Below are 18,048 nucleotides of genomic sequence, written 5' to 3'. Positions count from 1 at the left end.
CAAAATTCTTGAGGTTTGTTCTGGTGTTTTTGCTGAAGGTGTTGACAGAAGTTTTTTTTGTCTGACAGTGTGGCTTTCTTGGTATCATTCCTTAGTTGTTGGAATTTAATATGGTCAAGTGGGTTTTTGGAGGTGTGTCACTTGTCCCGTGCTTTATTTCTTGCTATGATTTTGGTTTTGGTTACTTTACAGAGCCAGGGGCGGTCTTAGTTTTGGCTCTGAGGGTGTGGATAGGAGTGTGGGAATCTAGAATGGAGAGGAATTTAGAATTAAAGTAGGCTACAGCATCATCTAGTGGAAGTTCTTTAAGTATGGCCCTATTGCATGCTCTGAGTTCATTCTGAAAGTCAGTGGAGTTATAGTTCTTGTTGTTAACAGCTCAGAGCTTTAATCCTCCATATTTAAAGCTATACAGAAAATATGCAAATAATGTTAGCTGGCTTCTTCTGTAAGTCATACAGGTGACAAGAATTGAGCCTGTGTGGTTAGTAGTGAAATACATTTGTATGATAATATGTGCATCTTAACCACAAAAAGCCTAGAAAACACAGTCCTGATGACACTAGCATGCCTATCAGAACATGGCTGAGTACCAACATGGATAGTTACAAAATGGCCTTTTTCCATATAAAATACATTTGCAAATGTGCAACATACAGCTATACTGCCACTATTCCTGTAACTCTACGCTCCATGCTCTTGCAATCAAGCACCCAGCAGTAAGAGGGTGCAAAAAGCAGTAGGTCACTGACTACCAAATACCCGCAAACTAATCCTGCTATCTCTGAATGGGCAGTAAAGCTCTGGACTTTACGAAATGCATTGTTCATTCATGGATAGTGTCAAAGATATATCTGTGGTATGAGTGCAGTGATATACAAGTGTGCAGACAGATACTCCATATTCAGAAGTCCTAATACTGTTTCTTCACCCTGTGCTACTCAGGCACATGGACCTAGTCTGGCTGATTATCAAGAAAAAAATTCCCATCCAAGGCTGTAATCTGAATAATGACCCAGTTAGCAAACAAAGCAGGTGGTGATGAAAGGACTTTGTCCACATCTCCCACTTCTTCCTCCCATAGTGTAGCATGTGAGTTAGTTGCTGCAACTGGACATAATAGGATAAACTTAAGTTTGTGGCAAAAACAACAATCAGGAAGGGGGATGTTGTTTTGAAAGTCAAGAAGTCAATAAAGCCACATAAAATGCATTTTGTCTAAAAACTAGCATTTCATTATATTTCATACTTACTGTGTTTCATATTATTTTACTGTTATTTTATATTTGCTAAGTTACACATTAATGTTATTGTGTGTGGATTTTTAACACATCAGCTCTTCTCCTGGTCATTTTTTTTTATATTATTTGTTCCTGTTTGAGGTCTTATTGGGAGTTCTTTGGATCTCTATGGATTCTACCTTTGGTTTGCTGAATTATGAACTAAAATTTTCTAGGAAGTCAGTGGTGCCACAGACCCTTTACTGATATATATGGTCCATGTCTGATCCTATAAAATGGTAATAGCAAAAGTCGCAGTAGGTCCATGATTACACATTATAGCAATTTGGCTTTATCATGCTAATGTGTTGACTTTGGACAGACAATAGGGTACACTACACTTCTATGCCACAATGTACATTGTTTAGGAATACAGCAGCACCTATGTGTAACCATTCTTGTTTTATCTTGTCCATGCAAACATTTTAGGCTTTGAAAAGACAAAAAAAATCAGCCAGCCAAAAAATTTGAGGCAAACCACTTTGTATCAAATCCTGTTTGTTTGTTTGTTTAATTATTTATTTATTTCTGGAGAATTTCTCTGGCTCTAGGAATCCATTTTCAGTGGTGGCACAAGTAAATATTTTAATGTATAAGCAACAACAATGACAGTATAGACAGAGAAAAGTTCAGTGACATTACACTTAAACAATTAAAAATTTATAATAAAATGTGTACCCACAATTTAAGTGGATTAAGTTACATAAATATAGATAACAACATGATAATATACACTGTGGACAACGTCTGAGTACCATGGAACTTACAGTGCTGGTTTGGTAAACCCTACTGTAGATGAGCTAGAACTGTAGCTATTCATGGGTGTCATCTTAGGTGAGCAAGGTGAACATGTTAAAGGAGTGTGCTTTAATGTTCTAGTGTGTACTAGGCTAATGGCCCTGGAGCCTTTACTAGCCTAGCCTATAGAAGTGCCCTGATGGTACGGATGGACAAATGTTGGCTATGTCTATGGTATGGAATGTTGATATAGGTAAGTGGGGTTCAGGGGTGTGAGCGGGTCTGTGTATGTGAATTAAGATTAGGGTCAGAGATGAGTAAAGGATGGGTGTTGTGTGTTTTTGTGTGAGTTTGTGTATCTTAGGGTAAGGGTTAGGTTAGGGGATAGATGTAGCATTGTTTGTGTGTTTATGAATGTTTTTGCTTGAGTCTATCTTGTGTAGAGGCAGTGTTACAGGAAGGTTTTAATGAGGTTAAGGTGTAAGGCTAGTTTTGGGGAAGGAGCAGTGTCAGGCTTAGGGTTAGTACCCATTACTAAGGTGGTGCTAGGGGCAGAATTAAAAGGAGCCATTGATATCCTATACTTGATGTCAATTAAAGCCATCTCATTTTGATGTGCAGTGTTGCGTCAAAGTGTTAGAAATGTTGATTTTAATGAATACCAAGTATGAATCTGATAATGTTCTCAAATTATTTTTATTTTATAATGTAGTTTGTGCATTTCAAGACCCTTTTAAGTTTTTGTTAAAATGGTGAGAGAAGTAATACATGCAAATGCATATAAATGTTTTGTAAATGGTTTTAACTTATACAGTGAATCTGTTGTGCTATAAGTGCAAATGCTAAACCAGTTAAAAGTTGCATAGCTTTTAATTTTATGCAGGCATTGTAACATAATGAATAACACATGCAGCATATAAATCTGGTATTTTGCTGACATGATTTATTAATAGGTTGTATAACTTTTGTTTGAAGGTATCCTTCTGGAATGGTTGCAGTGAAGATGAAAACTGTGTACCCAATCTAGTTCTTAAAGCTGGAACTGACATGCTGAGTGTTATGTAAGTATTTACACAGTGTAACATATATCTGACATGGGCAGCCAAAAGTGGAATCTTTTAAACTGAATTCTGTCTTTCCATCTTGGACTTCATGGGGTTTCTGTTTTCATTTGCAGGAATGCTGCCATTCTGACAGCTGTAAAACATTTGTTCCCTATAAGGATTTACCAAAGATGGATAATTTGTTTTGCAGTGTATAGCAAGAGGATATGCTGCTAGAAGAAAGAGCTGAGCTAGCTACTAATTTCAGGAAAGCTATATGTTAATGCAGTACTTCTCTGACCTTTATGATATTTGGGTGAACAGACTAGATAATGGTGCTAAATAATTTGATGAATTCATGCCACAGAGGCACAATTTATTCACCAGATGAAGAAGGCTTTGCTCTCTGTTGTATCAGATAGGCAGAACCATTGCATATGTTGCTATATGATTCTATATCCTTCATCTGATTTTGTATTTTCTTAACCTGTTGTCAGGCTATATACTGTCTTCTATGAAACAAGATGTCAGATTATAGCTTCACTTGTTCTAAGATTTGTATATACAAACAGCATGGCATCATGTTTAAAGATTTGTAGTCATGCATGGCCATCCATAAAATTGCCAATTTTCAGTGCATGCAGAAAGATATAACATGAGCTGTTTGTGTATTCACATACCATGAGATTCATAAGGCTTATCATGATGTGTAACCTTAACTTGGAAGCTTTCTGTATCACAATAAACCTTTCCAATTCAGAGACAAGTATCCCACCTACAGTTTTCCCATGGTTGTGGCCACAGCATGGGGAGTAGTGCCACTGGGGGAAGATTCATGATAATGTGAATGTCCAAGAAGGAGCTAATGCATATGATCTCCCTAGAAATGGATGCTGCTCTAATTAACTTGGCAGAGTGATTTTTGAATCAACTCTGCAAAGTTTGTTGTTGAAGAAAAAGTGTGCATTGTCTTTTCACAACATTCAGCAATTCACTTATGAGAGCAGTCACAACTCATAATGTGACTACAGGTAAGCAACACAGAGCTATGGAGTATGTATACACCTGTATGTGTGTGCAGGGGGGCTAAGGGAGAATAAAAGGTATAGTACTGTGAGACAAAGGGTTTAGTAAATATCTAAGAAGCAAGATCATATGTGACTACACAGGAAGAAATACAATTAAGATAGAGCAGACGCTATCAGAGATAGAAGAGATTTATCAAAGGACAGAAGTACTGTCACAGATCCGGGTATTCTTGATATATGTATGATTCTGGTGAGGATTTGAAGAGGTTGGGTTTGCTGATCTGTTGAATGGAGGTGGTCTGGGAATTCTACAATTTGGCAACATAGCTAGAGTAAAAGAAGCCACCATGAGAGTTAGGGTCTATATTATTTCTTTGACAGCTTAGTTTGTTGATGCTTAATGATCAACACCTAAGCGTCAAAGTTTCAAAATCGTGAATTGCCATATAAGCAAATTCTTTCCTCGGGAAAGAATTCTTTAGGCCATCCGGAAATAAAATTAACTTTTCAACCTAAATATAGTGGGGGACTTTGTCCCCACCATCCCCCTAACTAAATATACCAACTCCGAGATCGCTCTACATTGGGGAAAGGGCAAATCTCCGATAACGGCCAAGCAAATTCTTTCCCGAGGAAACACTTTGCTTATATGACCATTCACGATTTTGAAACTTTGAAGCTTAGGTGTCACTCATTGAGCATTCTACAACCTAAGCTGTCGGAGAAATAATATAGACCCGGGAGTTATTGGTGGGAGTGATATAGGTCAGGTATTTTTCAAATGAACGAAGTCTTTTAGGAGGAGTATAACACTGAAAAATTTTGATAAGGGATGGGCAATTGTCTGGCACTTGTAGCCACCAATAAACTAGGATGTATAGTAGGATCCATATATCCATTCCATATCCTATTAACCAGGTACTAATTTTGGTGAGGACAACAAAATATACTTATAGTGGTTTGCTATATCTTTGTCAAACTCAGACTCCAAAAATTCATAAAAATCATAACAAGCAGGAAACCTGTTTTCCTAAGTCATTGCATTAAAAAGACTTATTTGTTTATTTGTGTGCTTTATTTATTTATTTATCTGTCTATCTTTGTTTACTAGGAAAGTCTGACTGAAATAAAATCCTTTTTCAGGGAAGGCCCAGGGAGAGGAGCTCCACATTTAACACCAGATGTGAAGTTGTTTTATCTCTCCAGTCATTCTTAAGATGGGGTTTAGAGCTGATCCATCACCTCTGAGTCAGCCTACTACAAAGCTCGAGGTCTTCAAATAGCTCAAGGCCAAGTCCCTATCCCATGATGCACCTAGAATTACCTCAGAGCTAGTTTGCTGCTGCAACAGATCGGAGGTTCTCACTAGCTCGGGCCAGTAAAACCTTACTTTTACAAATATTCTTCTTATTATATTGATAACTTTTATTAGTAGTAGTTTTAGATACTTTTATAAGCTCTTATAGCTTGATAGTGTATTTTTCTTTCCCTTGGTGTGCTTTCTTAGAAATTTCTAGTTGGCCTCTTTCTCTCTAGGCCTAGCTTAAGGAGTTTTTTATCAGTGACCTTTCTGTCAATGCTATCTTGTTCATATATTTAGAGTGTGCCTAGTTAGTGACCTTTTGCACAGTTTAGAGTGTTCAGTTTGACAGTAATCTTGTTTGATATTGTGTTGGGTATAAAATGGCTGACCAAGATAAACATCCTAAGTCAGGATTTAAAAAGTGCCCCAAATGTGCCCAAAAAATGTCTGTCACTGACAGTCATGTCAACTGTGTGTATTGTTTAGGAGCATTACATTTGCAAGATAGCTGCTCCATATGCCATTCTTTTTCTTCCAAGGTTCTCCAGGAGAGAAAGAAGTTTATTGATAGAGGTTTGCTGAAACCCTCTTTCCAAAAAGCTTTGAATGACCAAGATGGATCCAGCAAGTCCTCAAAGTCTGGTACCGGTATCCAAAATACCTAAGTCTCCTTTGTTACAGTCAGTACCACCTTCAATCCATTCATCTTGGTCTTCTGTTAGCCTTTCCAATCTGGATGTGGATCATGTGGTGCAGAAGCTTTTACAGGCCCAGCCTTTACAAAAGTTTTATCGTCTCTGACCCAAGTGGCTTTGGAGCCAAAGACCCTTATGTCAGCTACAACTCTTCCTCCTCCAAGCCATACTGGTCCTTTGGAGCTGGAGGAGTTGGACTTATTGATTGTGGAGCCTTTGGAGCCGATGCCTGCTCCATTGTCTTTGGCTCCATTTACTCTGACATCCTCAGTGCCGACCGAGGACTCTATGAGCCAACACTCTCTGGTCGGGTCCAGGGAGGATAGTCGGACCGACTTGTCGGTTCTGACTCTGCCTCTCATGCTTCAGCTCAGATGAGCTCGGCTCCTACCTCTGGCTCAGAGCCCTCTTTCCCGGTGCTGGGGGTATCTACAGTTTCCTCGGATCTGTTGGTCCCTTCGCATCAGAGCAGGGGTGCTTTGAAGCCATGAGGAGAGTTATGTCTCCTAAGATATCCTCGACCTCAGGTCCAGCTTCTTCCTCCCCTAAAGTGCCTGTGTCTGCTTCTGCTTCACAGATCCTGGTCAAGCGTAGAGACCCAGAGCCTCAGGAAACCCCATTGGGAGGCCCATGCTCTTCTGAGACCTCATCGGAAGCTGCCACTGATGAGGTTCACAGGAAGAGAGTTTGTAAGAGGAAACATCTAGACTCCCCACAGGAGACCCTGACATCTGATACTGACTTGGATGAATCAGAAGTGTCCCCACGGTCCCCCTCTGAGGATATCTCATTTGCTGAGATACTAGAAATCCTTAGGCAGAGGGGTGACTGGCAATCCACAAACCCTACTGAAGATGAGCTGGTTCTCCTGAAGGCTTTTGGGTCTCAGCCTTCCACCTCTTGGGTGTCTCCGCCCTTTGATAAGCTTATGCAGCTGGTCTCACGAAGGTAGTGGAAGTCTCCAGACACTAATGAGCCTGTCCCTAGGAGGCCTAATAAATTTATCTCTGCTCCCCAAGACAAATCCTTTCTGACCAACAGTGTGCCAGTTGATGCCATGGTGGTGGTGGCAGCCACCACAAAGGAAATTTCAGAAACTTCCTCTTCTATCCATCCTCCTGACAAAGATTCCAGGATCATGGATAGATATGGGAAGCACACTTATAGTTCAGTGACTTTTTCAATCTGTTTGCTCAACTACCTAACCCATTTCACAACACTGCAAAGAGATCTCCTTAAAGAGTTGGAAGATACTCTTCAGGGTACACTAGCTGCAGGAGCTTCAGACAAAGTGGCCTCCCAGCTTGCTACCCTCAACTCCATTGTTAACTTGTCCATGCGCCTCATTTCATATGCAGCTGAAGGAATGAGCAGGGCAGTGGGTGCAGGAATTGCTCTTAGGAGACACTCCTGGATGCACTTGTGTTCCTTCGTGGAGCTCTTCAAGTCATTCTTTGTGAATACCCCTTTTGATGGCTCGACCATTTTCGGGCCCAAAGTTAAGGAAACTTTGACCAGGTGTGAGCAGGAAGGAAAGACTCTGTCTGCCATTGCAGTCCATTTTTCCACCCCTACCAGACCATACCCCAAGGGTCAAAGGGGAGGGAATATATGGTTCCAAAAAGCCCAAGGAGCCTTTCAGGATACATGTGGTGAAACCCCCTCCAGGGGCAGAGGAGGGGGCAATAATGGAAGACGCCAACCTCGCAGCAGAGGGGGTCCACAAAACCAGGGTGACAGAGATCACTTCTTTGGGAAGCGCTACCAGTGCTCCTGAAAGGAGGCCCAACTGTCGTACTCTGGAGGCAGTTGGGGGTCGCTTATCTTTATATCCAGATGCCTGGCTCAAAATAACAAATGACAACTGGATACAAAGTATCATTTCCAGAGGATACTTCATTCCTTTCTCCAAACCCCCTCCACTGACAAGGAAAATCCCGGACATTCCACCCAGTTACAGGGAACAGGCAACAGTAGAGGTCCAAATGTTGCTAAGAAAGAGTCATCCAACCAGTCCCAGCAGACCAGACAGGATCCGGAACTTACTGAAGAGTCTTTTTAGTTCCAAAAAAGACAGGGGACTGGAGACCTATATTGGACCTCAGCAGGCTAAACAAAACTCTCAAAAAAGAGAAGTTTTGGATGGTCACGCTTCAGCTGATACTTCCCTTCTTAGGGAAAGACAATTGGATGTGCTTGATAGATCTCTAGGATGCGTACTACCACACAGAAATGGCCAGACCATCCAGAGATCATCTGCGCTTCCACTCATTACCAGTTTTGAGCCCTGCCCTTTGGTCTCACTACAGCCCCCAGAGTGTTCACCAAATGTATGGCAGTGGTCACGGCTCACCTGAGACGTTTAGGATTCCAGGTGTTTCGGTACCTAGACTATTAGCTCCTCACCGCCACAACCAGGCATCAGCTCATTTAAACCAGGGACTCCACTCTGCAGCCAGCTGGACATTACAATAAACTCAGAAAAATTTGCCTTGCTGCCATTGCAACATACCATTTTTATTGGAGCAGAACTGGACAACCACCACCACCATGCTAAGTCTTCCAGTAGAAAGAGTCTTACTACTCCATCAGCAGGTCCGCATTCTGATATCCAAAAACAAGGCTCCAGCATCAAAAATTCTAAAGTTGTTAGGTATGATGGCAGCTGCAATTCTGGCCATACCACTGGGTTACATGCACATGCGGATACTGCAATGGCTGTTGTTCACTCAATGGTCTTACCAAGAGCTTCCCATGTCTCACCTGATAATGATCACAAACTTTTGCAAAAAGGATCTTCAGTGGTGGTTGACCTCACTTCATGTCACGATAGGTTGTCCCTTTGTTTTACCTCCACTAGCGGCCACAGTGACCATGGATGCTTCCCTGATAGGGTGGGGGGGGGCATTTTCAGGGAAGGACAGCCCAAGACACATGGAACAATCAAGAGACACATCTGCATATCAATGTCCTAAAGATGAGAGCAGTACTTTTGGCATTGCAGTACTCCCAGGACTCTCTTCCTCTGGGTACGATTGCACTTCAAACAGGCAATATGTCAGTGATCTGGTACTTAAACAAACAAGGAGGAACCAGGTCATATCCCCTTTGTCACAAGGCCCTAAGAGTATGGCAGTGGGCTATATCCACCCACCGCTTTCTGTTAGCAAAGCACATCCCGGGAAAATCCAACGTGATAGCAGACAAGCTGAGCAGAGCAATTTTGTTGCCCCAAGTGTGGCCCCTCAAGAAAGAAATAGCGGACAGGATATTCCACAGGTGGGGCCAGCCTTGCTGTGACCTTTTTGCAAGTCACATGAACACGAAATGCAGAAGCTGTTTTGCCCTGATTCCCCCTCCAGGAGAAGCCCCAAGGGATGCACTCAGTCACAATTGGCCTCCGGGTCTCCTCTATGCATTTCCACTAATTCCGTTGATACCCAAGGTTCTACAGAAAGCAGAGACCCTGGGAAGGACCATCATTCTAATAGCCCCTCATTGGCCTCATCAGATTTGGTACCCCTTCCTTCGACTTTATCTTTTGGAGGACCCTTGGATTCTGGACTCAGTTCTGGACCCTCTGATGCACTCGTCAGGAGAACTTCATCCCTCTCTGCAGTCCCTGAAGCTGACAGCTTGGCTGCTCCAATTCCCATCATAGCCAGGTTCCATAACCTTTCCAATGAGATGAAGCAAATTCTCTTATCCTCTCATAAATCTTCTACGAGGAAGCTATACCTTAGCAAATGGAAAACATTTTCTATATAGGCCTCTAAAAACAATATTGATCCTTACCAAGCCCCTATGGCCTCCATTTTAGAGTTTTTGACCATGATTTTCAACAAAGTAGCTGCAGCAGCAACAGTTCATGTTCAGCTTGCTGCCATTTCTAATTTTCATCTTGGATTCGAAGGATTGAATTTTATGTCACACAAATTATCCAAAGCCTTTCTCAAAGGGACTTTTCATCTCAGACCACCTGTGAAATCTCCCTATTCCCCATGGAATTTAAATTTTATGCTTTCCCGCATTATTCTTCCTCCATTTGAACCAGCTTCCTCATGTGACCTCAAATTTTTGTCATGAAAGTCTATCTTCTTAGTAGCTATTACTTCTGCCCCCAGAGTGTCAGAGCTTCAAGCCTTGTCCATTTAGCGTCCTTATTTGATTTTCCATGCTGACAAGAGTCTCACTTCAAACAACCCCCTCCTTTTTGCCTAAGGTTTGCACTGAAACTAATCTTAATCAAATTATTGATTTGCCAGTTTTCTTCCCCAATCACTCCAACAATCTAGAATACATGCTGCACAAACTTGATGTTCACAGAAGATTTTACTTGGATAGAACAAAAGATTTTAGGAAATCTGAACAGGTTTTTGTTTCCTTTTCAGACTCCAGGAAAGGTATGCCAGTGGCTAAAACAACTCTGTCTAAATGGTTATCTGATTGTATCACATTTGCTTATTCAGCTGCCAATATACCCTTACAACACAAAATTAAAGCTCACTCAACCAGAGCAGTTTCTACATCCTCTGGCTTTTCTGCCAGTCTTCCTATTGATAACCTTTGTGCAGCAGCCATTTGGTCAAAACCTCATACCTTTATCACTCATTACAAAGTTGACAGGGCCTCCAGGGATAAGGGCCTCTTTTGGGTTGACTGTCCTGAAAAACATACTCCCATGAGCCACCCGAGATAAATGGTGCTTGGGACGCTACCCATCTGTAAGAATAAATGGCGAGATAGAACAACTTCACATAAAGAAGTTATGTACTTACCATAATGTTCCATATGAGTTGTTCATCTCGCCTTCATTCTTACTTCCCTCCCTCCTACCCCCTCCTGGGCTTTTAGAAGACTGAGATGCTGGATCCTTCCTGGTTGCTCATCCCTTCTATACTTTCTCTTATGGAGTGATAGAATGACATATGGTATTATTATACGCAGCAAACAAGATCTGAGGTAACTCTAGGTGCATCATGGGATAGGAACTTGGCCTTGAGTTATTTGAAGACCTCAAGCTTTGTAGTAGGCCAATTCAGAGCCGACGGATCGGCTCTGAACCCCCATCTGTAAGAATGAAGGCGAGATGAACAACTCACATGGAAAGTTATGGTAAGTACATAACTTCTTTTTTTTGACATGTACATAAAATCAGAAGGAATATAAAATATAGGTAAGAGTGCATACATGAGAGAAAGAAAACAATTACAATAGCTTACATAAATTATTTAGAAACAGAGCATGTACATAACTTGCATAGGTATATAATGAGTTGAGCATTCATTTGAAATAGACACAGGCTTGTATATATCAACGAGAGATATGTCATTGAAAAAAATACTTAAGTAAAGAATCTGGTTTTGGCTCTAATCCCAGTCTGACAGATTTTTAAAACATTATTCACTGTAACTATATTCATGTTTAAGATCTAAACATATTATTTAATATGTCAAGTCCATCACTTTGATCATACTGAAAGAAGATCCAGCAACTGCTGACATTTTTGCCAATTATTTAAACTGACTTCTACCATACATGGGGCAACTTAAAATACAGAAACAGAAAATGGGTAGAGAGCTAAGCTGGTTGCAAAACAAGTCAAAATGTGATTTTCAAGGATGCTGACAGGCTGGCAGCACAGTTTTCTTGCTGTGCTACTCTATTTCTATTTCTGACATGAAATTTTATTTTTATAATTTCCTAAACCAATTTTGTTAACAAAGTCATTTACCATCTACATAGAAGGATGCTATGTAAAAATATTTTAAATATTTGAATATTTTCCTGTCAAATTATTCATTTGAAAGGTCTGTACCAGTAGCTTTGAAATGAGTCATTCAAAGACAATCTCTCAGGACTCCAGTCTGCTCATTTTAACATAGAAGAACTTTCTTTAAAAAGGGACAGATTGAATTACAAACTTGACAGCTTTAAAGAAAAATGTACCAAACAGATGGAATGGATACACAAGATTTTAAAACAACAGAAAACTCGGATATCTGGAATGGAAGATGCCCTTAATGACACAGAAGGCAGAGTAATCAAAGATGAAAACAACATTGAATTTCTACTGTGGAAGAATACCTTACTACTAAACAAAATTGATGACTTAGAGAACAGATCTAGGAGAAATAACATTTGTATTTTTGGATTGCCTGAAAAAATAGGAGAAAATATGGTCAACTTTCTTACTGTCTGGCTTCCTAAGACTCTGAAGTTATCTGAAGCTATGTTGTATGTTGTATGGTGTAGAAATAGCACACAGGTCTTTAGCTTATACTTCATTTTAACCATCACATGTCTACAGTGGTGAGGAAATCATTCTATGTTGTGCAACTTATAAACAAAGGTATGGCATCTAAGTCCAAGGAAGTCATTGTTCCACTGTATTCGGCATTCATCAGACCTATCATTGAGTACAATGCCCCCTTTGGTATGTATTAAACCAGGCATATCCAGCAATTGGAATGTCCACAGAGGTTCCTCACTAAAAGAATGCAGGGCATAAGTAAAATGTCCTATGCAGACAGCCTCAAGGCCCCATCCCTGGATTCTGTCTCCTACAGGCTTTTGAGGTGAGAGCTATGCCTGGCATACAGGGCATTGTCATACCCTTCACTGATGTGCCTCCTGCATATCCACAAAAGAAACAGCACCAGAATTACCCTTTCTAAAGACTTAAGCCTTGTCTGTGATATAAATATGATATGCTGGAGAGATAGGTATGCATCCCAGAGACTACCCTGTCTATCGAACATTGTCTCCCCATCCATGTAAAGCAGAGTTCCTCTCTAACCCAATTCAAGTGCAACTTGGACAATTGGATGGAAAACCGGAAATTCATTCCTGGTTTGGCACCTATGTCTTTAATGGCCACAGGTAACCTGTAAATGGTTCATCTCCCAGGCCCATGCTTACACTTATCAAGAGTATCAGAACTTGTCAGAGATTTGGGATGCATGACTAGGCTTAAAAAGGCCCTTGTAGTCGTTAGCCTAGTAAACACCTATGAACCTATCAAAAACTAACTCTTCACCTAGATCAGATATTGTTAAGTTCTCATCTCAAGACATGGAGCTAATATTTAAAGCAGACCGGTACACATCTCCTATTAAACTAGATGACAAACTAATAAGATTTGATAATGACTATTCCAATGCTGTGATGACCAAAAGGAAAAGTTTTTTGCCTCTTATAAAAGAACTTAAGAAAACACAGTTTAAGGTGTATTTGCTCTTTCCTTCCAAGCTCAAAATATTTCTTCCAGATGAAATTAGACACTTTGAAGACCTGGACTCTGCGTAGGGTGGCCACAGTGGTGCAGCGGTTAGCATTGCCGCCTCACAGGAAGAGGTTCTCCAGTTCGATTCTTGGCTGGGGTGCCTTCTGTGCGGAGTCTGCATGTCTTCCTTGTGGTTGCATGGGTTTCCTTCAGGTGCTCCGGTTTCCTCCCCCATCCCAAAGACATGCTGTAGGTGGACTGGACACTCTAAATTGGCCCTAGGTGTGAGTGCGTGCATGTGTGTGCCTTCTGTGGAAGGTTGGGCGCTGGGCTGGCAACTCGACACTGTAAAACTCCACTGCCAATCATGAGCGGACAGGTGATCTGCTGTGGCGACCCCTAACAGGGAAAAAGCCAAAAAAAGAAGACCTGGACTCTGCACTGTCATTTAAAAAAAATAATTCTAGACCAAACTAAAGGTATGGACTGGAACAATAATACTTTGAAGAGATAAGCAGAAGTAAATGCATGGAAATCCAATGAGAAGAAAAAGGACACTTGACTCTTAGCTTTAGTATAACATTGATATTAACTATTTTAATATCAAAATTCTTTTACCAGTTAATTTACTGGAGATATAGGTGAAAGGAAGGAAACAAGGATTCTCTTCTCTATAATGTAAATAAATGTCACTTTTTCTTTTCCTATATGTATTGCTAAACTAATAGTCTATATTTTATTTTCCATATTAAGTATATGCCTTAGCTTAATAAGTATTAAGAAATTAACTCTTTAATAATAATCTTTCCTTACATATTTGGTTTCATTTCTTCATATATGTGCCATATAAATCCTAAAGTGATAGTTCATGATAACATAACATAACAGCAAGTTGCTCATAGTACATTTAAATAAGTGCATTGTGAATGGACTGAATGCTTATGGCGATTTTAACTTTTAACTCTTAATTCACATGTCATGGTTGATTGGAATATGTGAGGCATTTTATGTAAGAGATTTGGATGCATTTTCTCTAAGAGGTATCAGACTTATGCTGTTTGTGAGTGTTTCTTTACTAATATAGTGATAAAATGGTGGGTGTATGCAGTGTGCATGAAGCCATTTTATTTTTTTATTTTTTCTTTCTTTTGTATTTTTTTTTTCTTATATAGTTTTGTCTGTGATGTTCAGTGCCAGTTTATTTGTTGGGGAGGGATTGGTACAGGAGGAATACAATAGTGAAAACAATTTCTGTGTTTTAACACTGGGGTTTCATTTTGAAACCTATCAGTTATACTTTTGTTCTCCCCTTCCCTGCTAGGATAGATATACAAACAAAAGAAAGAAAGAAAGAGAGAGACTATACCAAATAGCTATAGCAAAAAAGCATTGCTTCTTAAATAGCAGGGAGCAGGTTGATTTTAACCACTTATATAGCCTTCTTTCTCAGTGTAACGCAAATTAAAGTTGTTTGCTGACATTGGTATTTCCTTTTCACAGAGCAGGTTTTACTAGAATGTTCCTTTCCTGCCTTTTTCTCTCAGGAGGCAATTTTTACTGAGTTTGTGTGTGTGTGTGTGTGTGTGTGTGTGTGTGTGTGTGTGTGTGTGTGTGTGTGTGTGTTTAAGAAATACTAGATAAAATGTTGCTTTATGTTTGATTTTAGCACACAAATTAAGTGCACAATAGTAAGAAGGTGTTAATTAACTTGCACTCTCTGTTACATTTACCTTAAAATTATTATTTTAACCCTTGTAAAACCACTGTTTCTCTGTTTGAGTTATATAATACAGTTATAGTACTGTGGCACCATACAGAATATAGAATTAATTTCTTCAATTCAGCTTTTATCCTAAGATATTATATTATTCAGATTATATTCTGCTCTATTAATTTAAAGAAGGCAGAATGATCTTATTTATGTTTGTTGATGTCAACCCCTTGATTAGTTGCCTTATTCTGCATATCTGGGCAATAGATACGTATATGTTTATGACAATGGTTGTGGTGATGATCTGTGCTGTTTTCTGAGTGGATGTGCTTTTTAGGCAGGAAGTGAGGAGCTTAAATACATGGCAATATTAGAAGCTCATGCTCTGAAATTAATTGAAAGTCTGACACACAGTAAAGGAGGGACTGATATAAAAATTAATAGTATGTTTTCAACAAAGTCAGACATAATTACACAGTCATTTTGATAAACTGTGAATTTATGTGTCACTTAAAAGACTCTAGTAGGTATGTTGCCAACCATATGTTATCCCTCAGTACAAATATAATTCTGGGAACATATTATTTGTTACTTTAGGCATCACAGTTACTCTTTTGCTATTTTATATATCATGGTATGTTCTTGATAACATATTATGTTTATAGAAGAGACATGTTTTGAAAGATAATTGTCTATGCAAGTCCTCACACACAAAGATTTTTTTAGAGAAGTTTATTTGTTCTTTGAAATATCATATGTGTCTGCCATAATATCCAAGCATGTACTGTCTTATAGTCAGAATTGAGTTTAAATAGTTAACTAGTCACATTATCAATAATATATATAGCAGTATACTAGTACTATAGCATGATTGCTATAAACTTGTAACAAATGCAATAACAAGCAACCTTGTATCCGGAAAGCCAACTTTTAACCCAGAGGAAACAAAATCCAAAGTTTCCATTTTTATTTTACAAAAGCGTTTTCGCTCACAGCTTCATCAGAAGAAGACAATTGAAACAGCTGAACCAAACTGTTCAAATACTCTCAAACAGGAAGTGACACTTTGGTTCAGCTGTTTCAATTGTCTTCTTCTGATGAAGCTGTGACCATTTGTTACAAGTTTGTTTGCTCGTTTCTCCTGATGATTGCTATAAACAGTGTTATATGTATTGTCTTTTATCTGTGTTAATCTCTTTTTTATCAGAAATGAAAGAAATGATTTGATTTATTATAATACTATATAGCCTCTTATAAATAGAATAGAAATAGAATAGAATGACTAGAAGATATGGTATACTTTACAATTTATACATTTTATAACAAGCAAATGAGTGTTTATAATCTGAATATTATGTATATTCTAACTACTTTTAATTTTGTTAAATAAGTCAGACGTTTCATAATGCATAACTTTAGAAGTAGTGGAGTGATGCTAGATACTTTTTTGTTGGTAGGTGGTAGTGTTTGAATAGGATTGCTATTCAAACCAGGAGTATTAAACTCCATGGGAGAGGAGATGAGAAAGAACAGTGCATGTATAATAGCTTACAAATTAATTATTTTCTTTTTTTTTTTTGGTGTCTACTATTCTCGATAGAAATTTTACAGTTAGCAGTTTCAGTTATCTTATATTTATATCTATGAGTAAGCAGTTCACTAGATATAATAATAGTTTTTCAGTACCATATTATTTACAAATATATGAGGGCATTATATGTAATACTTATTTATTTTTTCTTAGTTTGGCAGTATGTCCAACCATACCTCTCAACCTCTTAATGCAAGAAATCTTAACAAAACCTAAAATAATGGAAGGACAAAGGCCCAAAAATAGGAAGATTTTAAATATTGGTCTTATAAACCCAGAAAGCTGCTAGAATAACATGATTTGTGTTAGCATGGATTTTCTGAAGGATATGAAGTCTGAAACTCAAATATATGTCATTATTTGGTCATTAGTTAGTGACTTCAGTCCTCTATAATTTGACAGAAAACCACAGATTTTATGAGGAACAGATCAAATACTTGAGGCAAAATCTGGACATTCTGTGAAAATCTGTACATTTGAGAGGTATGTGGCCAACTTGAAATGCATGCCAATTAATATCAATGGATTAAATAATGGTTGTAAAAGGGGCATTTTATACAAATTATTAAAATATTTAATTCCCAAGTTATTAATATCAACGGATTAAATAATGATTGTAAAATGGGTAGTTTATGCATAATATTAAAATATTTCATTCCAAAGTTATCTTTTTACAGGAAACACATTCAATAAAAGATATGAACAGACTTAATGCTAAGCACTATTCTGTATTGACTAGCTCTCATTGTAAACAAAAGAGAAGAGGTGTGGCTATTTATGGAACAATTCTTTGCCTCTACTTAAAATCCTGAATACATTTAGTTATGAAAAAGGAGTGTTTTGTTAACTGACTAGAGATTCAAAAGAAACTATACACTTTTATTAATGTCTATTGGATACCTGGATAGGGAATACAAACAGTTAAACAACAGCTGGGGTAAATAATAGGAATATCAAAGAAAAACATTATTTTTTCAGGTGACTTTAATTGTATTTTATCTGACAAGGATGCCAACACAAGCTGTAAAAGGAAGAAACCTGCCTCAGTCAAGGCTTTGATGGAGTTCACTGACTTATATAGCATGAGAGGTACTGTATAAATGAGTTTTCAGTATCAGACTAACTCTTCTTTATATATTTCTCACACAGTGATGGGACACAATCAAAAACAGATAGAGAATATGTTTCAGATGAGATCACTAGTAAAACAGATAACATTAAAGTAGTCTTTTGCCCACTGTCGGATCATAACCTGATAACATTTGAAGTTATATTGAATTCCAGTATAACTTTTCAATTAAAGGGATTCCTGCATTTATAACCAAAGGAAAGAAAAGAAAGACTTTAAGGAGTTCTTTAATAAAGAAATTCAAATTTTTATTGAAATTAATCATACAGATAACACCTCAAAGATTTCTGTATGGGACTCCTTGA

At 38.6% G+C, this 18,048-nt stretch overlaps 1 protein-coding gene across 1 annotated transcript in view; it reads left to right on the top strand.

Annotated features, from left to right (window-relative positions):
- The window catches only part of ITGA11 (integrin subunit alpha 11), a 1,670,941-nt gene that overhangs the window by 1,358,456 nt on the left and 294,437 nt on the right, over positions 1–18,048 (top strand). The window contains exon 19 of the mRNA XM_044077667.1: positions 2,994–3,079. Within this exon, the coding sequence (XP_043933602.1) occupies positions 2,994–3,079 (86 nt within the window). The remainder of the gene's footprint in view (positions 1–2,993; positions 3,080–18,048) is intronic.

The sequence above is a fragment of the Protopterus annectens genome, chromosome 7.part0 (genome assembly GCF_019279795.1).
Source record: "Protopterus annectens isolate FY-2018-M chromosome 7.part0, PAN1.0, whole genome shotgun sequence".
In the NCBI taxonomy this organism is placed as follows: domain Eukaryota; kingdom Metazoa; phylum Chordata; order Ceratodontiformes; family Protopteridae; genus Protopterus; species Protopterus annectens.
The sequence above is the reverse complement of the archived record's forward strand: the minus strand, read 5'-3'. Positions and strand labels throughout refer to the sequence as shown.